Genomic DNA, 11,365 nt, shown 5'->3' on the forward strand with positions numbered 1-11,365 from the left:
CCGGGTTTCTCTCCCCCACCTTTCAGTTACAAAAGGGCACTAGACAGGGGTGCCCACTATCGCCTCTCTTATTTAATATCGCCTTGGAACCCCTGTCTAGGGTTCTTGCTAAACAGATACGCGGAATATCGGTGGGAGGAGTGGCTGTCAAATCGGCTCTCTTTGCTGATTATATACTGCTTTTTCTAGATGACCCAATAAATGACCTTCCAGTGATATTTGAGGGTCTCGGAGACTTTGGCACAATGTCGGGCTTCAAAGTTAATGTAACCAAAAGTACGCTGCTAGACCTGGGAAAGGGGAATCCTAGGACCTATGGGACAGTCCCAGTGAAAGTGTCCCGCTCGGTAATAAAATATCTGGGTATAATGATTGGCACTACATCTGGGTCGTTATATAGCCTCAATTTCCCCCCCTTCTTCCAGGCGATCTCTAAGGATCTGGAGCGATGGAAAAATCTCCCTCTACCAACCATGGCGAGGTGCCACTTGCTCAAGATGCTGGCCTTCTCTCGGATCCTCTATCCTATGCAAATGATACCAGTCCTGCTTAAACATAGTGATGTAACTAAATTAAACTCAGCTTTTACAAAATATATATGGGGTGGGAGGAGGCCACGCATCGCCCTGAGGAAGTTGCAACTGACCAGAGACCAAGGTGGCCTCAACTTCCCAGATGTCCGTAGATATAACATCGCCTGCATGTTCCGACACTGGTTCGACTTGATGAGAGGGGGAGGCCCTTATTCCAATTACAGATTAGAATCTGCACTGGCAGGTCCATTCCCCCTGCAAGCGCTTCTATACACCAAATACTCAGCACTCCCCTCACAGGTCAGACGAAGTCTTCTGCTCCGCGATTCCATCGCGGCCTGGAAGATGGGCATTAAAGATATGGGCCTACCAATGTATATAGGGAAGTATATGCCGCTGTGGACCCATCCTGAATTGGGGGCGGGGGGGCTGGATTGTTCCTTCCAAAGCTGGAGGGACAGGGGCATCTTGCAGGTGCAACATCTCCTTCATCCCTCAGAACAGAGATACTGCTCCTTTTGAGGAGCTTCGGGCGGCACATGGGTTGGAGGTGGGCCACTTTCTCCTTTACCACAAAGTTATGTCTTTTGTAAGGTCCCGCCTGAGAGATATCAAATCCTTCTTCCAATCTAATCTGATACATGACCTAGTGCAAATAGAACTGCCTCTCCACTCATTGTCCTATCTATACTGGGCGTTGCGCAGACAGTCTACTCAGGGGTATGCCCAAGGGATCTTTAGATACTGGGAGGAGAAGCTAGGGAGAGACGACTTGACAAAACCCATTCTGGACGGTTGGATGGCAGTTAGGAAAGCGGTGATCAGTGAAAGTTGGAGAGAGACACAGTTCAGACTTATGCACCATGCTACCTATGGGTTCACCCTCCCCAAAACCCCTGCCAGACCAGACAGGATCGAGGCATGCCCAAATTGCAACACTAAAGGGACGGATTTATTACATGGCCTAGTCTCGTGTCCGCTTTCCCGACATTTCTGGGGGCAACTAAAAGACTTTCTGTTCTCCAAACTGCGCATCCATATCTCGCTAGATCCAGCGTTTCTGATCCTACATGTTTCCCGACCTGAGGTCACACCGACCCTTTTGTCCCACATCTTTGTACTGGTTGCCAAACGATGCCTCCTGTCCAATTGGCTGGTGTCCCATATGCCATCTATTAAAGATGTGGTGTCCCAGGTCAAAAAAAATCTTTGACACAGTGCTCTCTGCCGCCACCTCTGTCCATGTCAGGAACTTTCCAGAGCAGGAGAGGGTTTTCTATGGGGATTTGCTCCTGCTCTGGACAGTTCCTGACATGGACAGAGGTTGCAGCAGAGAGCACAGTGTCAGACTGGAAAGAATATACTACTTCCTTTAGGAAATACAACAGCTAATAAGTACTCGAAGACTTGAGATTTTTTTTTTAATAGAAGTAGTTTACAAATCTGTATAACTTTCTAGCATCAGCTGATTTAAAAACATTTTTTTTCCTCCAGAGTACCCCTTTAAATCATCCAACGTGTGGCAGGTATTGGGGGTGAGTCCCATTAATTTGAATAGGACCTCTGCCTCCTACATATTTTTTGGAGCTGCCCTAAGTTAGTCCCCTATTGGCAGGAGGTGCGGAGCATTGCATCCACCTTCACAGACTATTAGCTTCCATTTACCCCAGCTTACTTCCTTCGGCACATCTCTGACATCCCTCTCAAAACTTACTGCCATTCTGATCTCTGCCACCTGATCACACTGCTAGAGCATGTATCTAGACTCTGTGGAGGTGCCCAGATCCTCCAAGTGTCTCCATGTGGATCTCACTTGGTTCTACTGGGACCAATTTACAGACACAGATAAGTACAAAACCTTCCTAACTCAGTGACATGGTAGACTTCCTTCTATTGCATTGGTGTGCTTATTACTTCTCCTCTTTCTGCGGCATTATTCAGCACAAGGCAGCATGCTGTAAACACACCTCATTTTTCCCTATGGCTGGGTTCACACTACATATTTTTCAGTCAGTATTGTGGTCCTCATATTGCAACCAAAACCAGGAGTGGATTAAAAACACAGAAAGGATCTGTTCACACAATGTTGAAATTGAGTGGATGGCCGCCATATAACAGTAAATAACGGCCATTATTTCAATATAACAGCCGTTGTTTTAAAATAACAGCAAATATTTGCCATTAAATGGCGGCCATGCACTCAATTTCAACATTGTGTGAACAGAGCCTTTCTGTGTTTTCAATCCACTCCTGGTTTTGGTTGCAATATGAGGACCACAATACTGACTGAAATATACGTAGTGTGAACCCAACCTATAAAAGTATATATGTATATGATTGGGAGATGGTGATGTAGGCTGGGCGGGCTGGTCATAGATGGTGACATCACTCAGGAGGAGGGGACTTGAGCTCAGAGACAAGATCCAGTCAAGCCACCTGTCATATCAGAGGATGATGTGTTGCCTCGGAAAGGGAGGGAGGAGCCAGCGAGCTGGAGACAATACAACACAACACCAGAAATGAAAGAACAACACAGCTTCCTGTCAGGGGTGACTCATGCAAAAGCGCATTGAAGCAGCATAATTGTGATTTAGTATGTTATATATCTTGGAGTAACAGTTTTATATAAACACAATTTTCCGATACTGGAATACCCCTTTAAATTTATGAAATTTGGATGTAAAAAATGGCATTTAGAAGCATAACACTCTTAGGCTGTGTTCACACAACGTATATTTTCGTAAAACCACGGCCCTTGTTGCACATTGCACGGCCGTGATTATTATGAAAATATACGTTACCTTGCTGTCTATGGGATCCCGGCCGGAGCGTATACACATATTCATTGAATAGCGGCCTCAGAAAACCATGTCAGTGCACACCGTCGAGCGAGCGGCTCCGGCCGCATGCTCCATAGTGTGCTGTGGGGAGTTCTGATGCGGGTGCGCACGGATGCTCCAGCATCAGAACTAAGCGGCAATAAAGATCATCCGATGATCTTCCGAGAGACCGTCCGCTCCGCTACGTTGTGTGAACAGAGCCTTATAGGGATTATCTAGCATTAGATAAAGCACAGCTACTTTCTTGCAAAAACAGCACCGCCCCTGTCTTCAGGTTGTGTGTTGTATATCAATCCAGATCCATTCCCTTCTATGGAACTGAGGTGCAAAACCGCCACCCAAACTGAGGACAGGAGTGGTGCTATTTCTGGAAAAAAGCCGCCATGTTTCTCTAAGCCTGAAAAAAACCCTTTAAGGGTAAATGACCTGTATGACCAATACTCTAGGAAAAAGTAAAGATGGCAGAATACTTTTTTCCTGTATTTCTGCAGCCTCAGCTTTCAGAGACATGGAATAAATGATACCCGCCTCTATGTTAGTTACATTTTACAGTTGTATTGTATTCGGCAGGGCTGCTGGATGACTCCGGAGATATGCATACATTTCCTCTATAATTACATATACTGTATGTTGGCTGAAGTGAATGATAATCTATGTATCTGTGAAGAACAGATGTTCTGTGGCTGCGGGGACGGTTTATCTCTCTATATGTTCTTGCCGACCTCTTACCATGATAAAGCTGGCCATATGTTGTTAAGTATGTAGGTTCATATTTACTTGCACTAGAACTAATAATGGATAGCTGACATCCCTAGGGGCCATATTTTCTCACTTATTAGCATCTACGAAGCTTTTTTACTCATCGGAGGCTGAAAGTGAATTGGTTGGGAATGCGTCAGGATTTCAAGGCTTCAGTATATAAGTGACTGTTCATAGAGTAATCTGAGATGGGGGGAAGTGGGAATGTTTACACAAAGTACACCCATAGACAGATATGCACACTCCCTATATATTTTATCCATATCGGGGTGTAGAAGTGGTGAACTGGTCTGGTGAACCGCACAAATTTGCTATACAGCGTTCTCCGATCCAGCGCAACAAATACTGGTTTGTTCATGGGTCCCGTACCATGCCCTATTTCATCCTATGTCACACCATGTGCAACACATCCAGCTTGTTGCATGCAGTGTTTTTCCAACCAGCACGACCACAGCATTGGGGAACTATACTGGTTTGTATACCATTCCCCATTACAGCCTATAGGGTACTGGTGGGACATGAGATGTGATGTATCTTGTTGCATGTAGCGTTTTGCAAGCTGACACAACTATTCCATTGGGCAACTATATTGGATTTTCCATACATTATTGTGTAATCTATGGCGGCTCATGATTGCCAGATATATGTGAGCCAAGCCTGGATGGTCACTAATGATCTCCGTGTATGGGTAATAAACACAGTTTGTGGGAATGCTCTTTGAAATTTCTCTTCTCCATTAAAACAAGGTTTTTTTCTTCTGGATCAACACAGTAGGGTTTAGTTATCGGTTGGACTTGATGAACTATATATATATATATATATATATATATATATATATATATATATATATATATATATATATAAATAACCTGCTTAGCTATGTATGTCACTAGCATCATTTATATACAGGAGAAAGAACTGAATTGTCTCCTGTGCACTTATACGTGTAGTGTTAGTTTAGATAGAAGGACTTTGTTGCTATTGTGTTCAGCAAGTCATAGTGACGTCAGTAGCCGCAGTAGATGTATTGTCTGTAGCTTCTCGGTGTGTCAGCACATGTCCTTGGTGCTATGAATAATGTAAAAAAAATCCAAAAAAAAGATGCTGTTTGCGTAAAGGGATTTATAGTGGAAGCTGCAATATAGGCCATTCCACGTGTACATTCTCCTGTGGTCTTGTCTGTGACACGTTCTGTTCTGTGTGGATGGGAGACTCATGTTAAAGGGAACCTGTCACCAAGACAATCTATCACCATCATGTTATAGAGCAGAAAGAACTGAGTAGATTGATATATAACTTTGTGGGAAAAGCTTCAGTATAACTTGTAACACATTGATTGAAATCCCTGCTCATTCTGTGCTAAGGAGTCCAGTGGGCGGGGTCACTCAATGGACTCCTTAGCATGGAAAAATCAGCAGGTTAGACATCTCCTGCTGATGGCTTTCTATTGTGTACGTGGCGCTGAGGATGAAGGTATGTCGCTTACCTTCACCCGCAGCACCGTTCCCATGCTGTTGTTAATGTAATCGTGTCTCCAGTAAGGCCGTTAGGAGCACTGGGGGCCTGTCGCCCCCAGAGCACTGATCCGGCCCACTTCATTGATAGTCCTGAGCCTGAAAAAAAGAGTCTGCAGAGCCTTATTTAAGAGTCTCTTAACACAGGGCTAGCCAGATATCCCTCCAGGGAAGGAACCAGCCAAAGGGTGGCTCCTGTAAGGCTGGGTTCACACTACGTTTTTGCAATCCGTTTGCAAAAAAAAAAACAGATGGAAAAAACTGATGCATGTGTGTGCATCCGATTTGATCCGTTTTTTCCATTGAGTTCCATTTTAACCTGCACAAAAACGTAGTTGACCTCAAGAAAATGATCCGTTTTCATCCGCTTTTGTATAATGGAATTCAATGGAAAACGGATCAAAACGGATGCATACACATGCATCCGTTTTTCATCTGTTTTTTGCAAAAAAAAAAAAAAAAAATGGTTGAAAAAAAAACGGATTGCAAAAACATAGTTTGAACCCAGTCTAAGGAGACCAACAAATCACTATATTAAGAGTCTAAGGACATGACAAGGGTAATACCAAAGCCAGGCATCCATCCACAGACAGCTGTTTCGGGGTGTTGCACCTCATCAGTGTGGAGCAGGATTCTGGCTACGTAGAAGCAATGCCCAGAAGACCACCACGGTAAAACAATCACTGATCTCGGTGTATTGTCCAATGGAAAATACGAATATGCAAAAAGAGTCAAGAAAGCCGCATTTAAGTCTCGAAATACTGGACTAGCCAGATATCCCTCCAGGGAAGGGCATAGCCAAGGGGTGGCTCCTGTATGGAGACCACCAAAACCACCATATTAAGTGGCCCTATAAGTCAATATCCAACTCATTTACGAGTCTAAGTATATGGACAATTGATTTACAATATATATTGCATAATTTAATAGACTGGAGAAGACCTTGAATAAATAATGTGTTTATAATGAATGATGTGTTTCTTCTTCAAGCAGGTTTATGGATCACTACTGGATTAATTTTATGATAAACAAACAATTCAACTGGTAATTTTACCTAATTCTAAAGCAAAGAAATTATACATGAATTTGTCCTAAAAATGCCCGGTTCAGGTGTCTTAAGTAGAAGTGTAATCCTTCTCAGATGATAAGGTGGATGTAATAAGTTTATAGATGGAGAATTACTATTGGATTATTTTTGGCCCTGTAGGCCTTATGGATGATGATCAGTAGTCTGTCGCCCATAGCAACCAGATATAATGTGGCCTCTGGTTCTTGCATACAGTAAGGTTATGTTTTATGTAATATATGCAGGCTTTAGGATACAAAGGCGAAATGGAATTACTATGTACAATGCAGAAAGTAGGTTTCCAGGAAAGTAGAAGAACCTGCTGCTTCAGCCTCTAAAAGCCCTATTACACGAAAAAATTATAGGCCGTACTTGGCCGATTACCGGCTGGTCCGGACGATAATCGATTGGTGTAATAGGACATGTCAAAAGGCCATGATCAGTCGACATGCACGATCATCCTTCGATGGGCAGCCCGAACGATATGAGCATCGTTTGGGCAGCCCCTCCTGCTGCTCCCCACGGCCCCTCCTGCTGCTCACTGTTTGTGCGTGTAATACCACAGACAGCAAGCGGGGAATGAGGGGGATTTAAACAATGACCTAATAGTTTGTCGCTCGTCAACCCTCAATATCGTGCCATGTAATACGGCTTGAAGAGTCGACTCAGTGTATAGGTAGGATCTCTGCAGCAAGTATTCAGTTTGCCAACAGTGCCACCACAGGGCAAACAAAGTATTACACGGTTCTCACTGAAATTATGTCTAAAGAGGTGGTTCATGATTGGAAAAAAAAAAAACACTTTCTTGCAAAAACAGCACCGACCCTGCGCTCAGGTTGTGTGTGGTATTGCAATTTAGCTTCAGTCACTTAATTGAAACTAAGATGCAAAATAAAACTCCCAAACTGAGGACAGGAGAGGGGCTGTTTCTGGAAGAAAGCTGCCATGTTTTTCTAAACCTAGATAACCCCCTTTATTTGTGCTGGTATAGCCTCCTATACCACTTAAAAAAATTTGGTGGAGGAAAAAACTGGTGTAAGATGTATGTTGAGTAGTAGTTACCTGTGGCAGCCTACCAGGTTACTGCCTTTTATTTTCACTCTAACAAATGACATTTGCAGTCAGATTGGTTGGGCTGCTACTTCACTTTAATTGCATTGTGTTTTATATATCTGCCTCTATAACTATTATTTAAACTTGAGACATATCAGAAGTTTGTATCTGTGGGGGGCTGGGTGCTGAGACCCCTGCTGATTGTTAGAATGTAGTGAAAGAAGCTCGCTGGGCACCCAGACCCCACTGTAAAAATGATAGGTACACTTCAATGTATAATTGACATTTTTTATTACTGAAAATTTTGGTGATTTTTAAGTGTTTTTCTAATATACAACAGTAACCCATTCCACATTTTTCTATAACAAAATTACAGCTGAACGTCCCTATCCCCCCAATCGTAAATAGCTGATGCCATGCTGAATCTCTACACCTTAGCAGCGTACAGATGCAACATAGATGCCCTCTCCCTCCCTGCTTCCTGGTGCTGTATGTCACTAAATAGCTTTACGAGATGTCGTAGCTGATGCCAGAGATAGAGCAAAGCTATTTAGGAATACACAGCATTAAGTGTAGTGCTGGCACGGCTCTGCTATTCCCTTCTGCTGCCCGTACTGCCTATGACAAGACTTTGCAAGTTTGGAAAACTCCTCTAGGGTAAATTCACCCAGCCACAAGATGTGAAGCGCTTATCTCTTAGCCGATGACCGCACGGGTACAGCCTTGAAGCTGCTATTGACTTCAGTATGAGCTTTGGTGCTCAGCCACACTGAATAGAGGCGATACTATGCCACTTGTTTTTGGTATTTTTTTCCCGCTCCCATTGAAGTACATGAAAGCAGGGTTTTGGGTAGTGACACTCTGCCATTTTGGCTGTGGTGCATTTTCTGCATTCAGAACTGCATATCTTTAGCCCATGTGAACATACCCTTAAAGGGATGGTGCAGGGAGTTACAGTGATGAATCCACACCATAGTGTATCTCTGTATTAAATCTGTAACCTCATTCTGTGAAGCCCCTTGAATTAAAATTAACCCCAGGTTAACCCTCTCCTTATCTTTGTCCTTCAGGCTCGATCTTTTAGAAACAAAGTCAGTAAAGCTGCTTTTCCTGCCTTCCATGTCACAGTAAGTGTCTGAAATTGCTTAGAGATTAAGAACAGAAAGAGTGACTTTCAGGGATTACCCAGTTATGACCTAGTCAGGGTTATGTGAAGAAAGCTTCTATACCCAGAAAAGTGAAAATATAACACACCAGCATATCTAAACCACATGATACCAGTGCCACCAGAGATGGTGAGTTCAACACCATTCAGGGGAGTGGTGATATTTTTATTATATTTAAAGTGGACCTGTCAGTATTAAAAAAAACAAAAACTTTTGACATGCCACAGAGAAATGTTAGAAGTTTTGGTTGAAGTGTTTAGTCCCGTACCGATCGTGGGAATGAGTCAGAAGAAGACTGCTAAGCCCGGCTCTGTGTCACGTGACTAGTCAGGCTCCTAATGTAAGTCTGTGGAGCCCAACTCTTTCACTGACACAGAGCGGACCGCGCTGCAGTGCGGCTTCACCCCCCTCGTTCGCCCGATCTGTACAGATCTGAACACTCAGACTCAGAATGATTAAAACTTTTGGCATGTTTCTATGACATGTCAAAAGTTTTTCATAACCACAGTGACACTTTAATGGTTTTAGCCTTAAATTATTATGCATTAAGCGTTACTGTCATTTGTAGTCACTTCTGACATGTCTCTATCCTGAAACCTGCTGCAATACAAGATGCAGCCTAGGGTAGTGTGGGGCAGCCAAACATCTGACTCTTGCTTTAAAATCTGAATTTAATTGACAGCGGCAGAGAAATGTGCGCTGCTATGCAAACCCTCAGCCCATAACTCGGGGATAACAGCCACTGCGATCAGTAACTTTTGACTTGTTACTACACATGGCACGACCTTCGTGCCCCCCAGATCGGCCCCCGGCTTCTTTGTTTTGAATAGAGCCCTGGATCGGCACTTGACCCGCAGCTCTATTCATTCTCCATGGAGCCGCTGGAGAGAGCAGAGTACAGCAATTAACTCTTCTGGCGACTCCACAGAGAATGATTAGAGCTGCAGGTCAAGTGCAGATCTAAGGCTCTATTGAAAACAAAGACGCCGGGGGCTGATCTGGGGATCACTGAGGGACACGGATGTTGGAACCCCTATGATCTCTTACTTGTCCCCTATCAGCAGGATTTATTATTTTCGGCCATGCTGCAGATACTCACTAATGTTGCAAACTCCCTTTTTTGGCCACTGATCTCGGTCTTTGTATAACTACTTTGCAGACCTATGTGTTTCCAAGGTGACAGACTACGAACCCTGCCTGTAGTCAGATTCTGCAGTTGTATATTACTCCATCTTCTATGCTCACTCCTTTATTGTCTGTAGGTTACTTAAAGGAGGGTCAGATAGTAGGGAGTGACATATGGCTCAGACTAAATTGGGTGTGTAATCACTTTTATGGTGCCTGAGTCATTTGAGGGATCTCTGGTGGCTTCTCCCCACCTCACCAGCCTTGGATGATGGCTTGCCCCCTATTTGGGTATAAGGAGAGAACTAATAAGGCGGGCGGAGCAGGAAGAAGTCACCAGTAACCTCTCTGATGACACCATAGATCTCTTTCAATGTACATGAGCTGTAAAGCTTGCTAAGTACTGTGCCCCAGCTGCAGTAGTGCACCATCATACAAACCTTGGACCATGCAGCCCTTCTTTTGGAATAAAATGCAGTGATTCATACACCATAGTCCAAGCCCCTACTATAGTTATGACCTTTTATAATGTACAGTAGGGGATATACTTGTATGCTAATGAATATAATGTATATAACATATTTGATGTTACAGGTTCCTCTGGACGGGTATTTAAAAAGACTACGGAAGTCGGATTTCAATATTTTCCATCCAAGTTTACAGAGGCGCGATCCTTGGCTGCCATTGTCTTTATATATTCAGTCCTGGAAGAAAATCTATTAAAATATATTTTTCTAAAAAAAAAAAGTCCTTTTTTTTCCCCTGATCATGTAATATCTCGTTCTCCTGTCCTGGGAATTTAGTGATCACTGTGACAGGGAGCTTTTCTCCTCCGATTTAAAGATCAGATTGTGCCGCATAAGTGCCTGGATTGTGCCGTGCTTCTACAGGACTGAATAGGCTGGAATTGTATTACACATCAGCTGTATTATTCAGCAGAACATTACATCCCCAGTTCTAGGGCTATCTGAGTAGAGGATGTTCTGCCGGTACTTATTTCAAAAAATGTAAACCCTTAACGTTTCAAAAAATAGATTAACCCTTAAGAGTGCCGCTTTTATTTCTCACCTGTAGAATCTCCTCAATGGTGCTCAGCTATTTCTCATTCTCTATATTTTCGGTGGCCGGACAAGAGTTGGGCTGTTTGCCAGACACACAAAGTTTGTTCCTCCCGTACTTTTGTAACCATTCAGATCACAACACCTCATATACTCCTCTTTGCTATGCACTGCTATGCCATGATCTAGGGCACTGAGCAGTCATGCACTGTGTTGGGATGATGATTTGCACATTACACTTCTACAGATGT

General features: G+C 43.5%; 1 protein-coding gene across 2 annotated transcripts in view; it reads left to right on the top strand.

Annotated features, from left to right (window-relative positions):
• Positions 1-10,794, top strand: part of NDUFAF6 (NADH:ubiquinone oxidoreductase complex assembly factor 6) — a 40,274-nt gene extending 29,480 nt beyond the window's left edge. For both annotated transcript variants that reach the window (XM_069957307.1, XM_069957306.1), the window contains 2 exons: positions 8,836-8,892; positions 10,651-10,794. In XM_069957307.1, coding sequence (XP_069813408.1) covers positions 8,836-8,892; positions 10,651-10,779 — 186 coding nt within the window. In that variant the 3' untranslated portion in view covers positions 10,780-10,794. The remainder of the gene's footprint in view (positions 1-8,835; positions 8,893-10,650) is intronic.
• The last annotated feature ends 571 nt before the right edge of the window (positions 10,795-11,365 follow it).

Source organism: Dendropsophus ebraccatus, chromosome 2, assembly GCF_027789765.1.
Source record: "Dendropsophus ebraccatus isolate aDenEbr1 chromosome 2, aDenEbr1.pat, whole genome shotgun sequence".
Classification (NCBI taxonomy): Eukaryota; Metazoa; Chordata; class Amphibia; order Anura; family Hylidae; genus Dendropsophus; species Dendropsophus ebraccatus.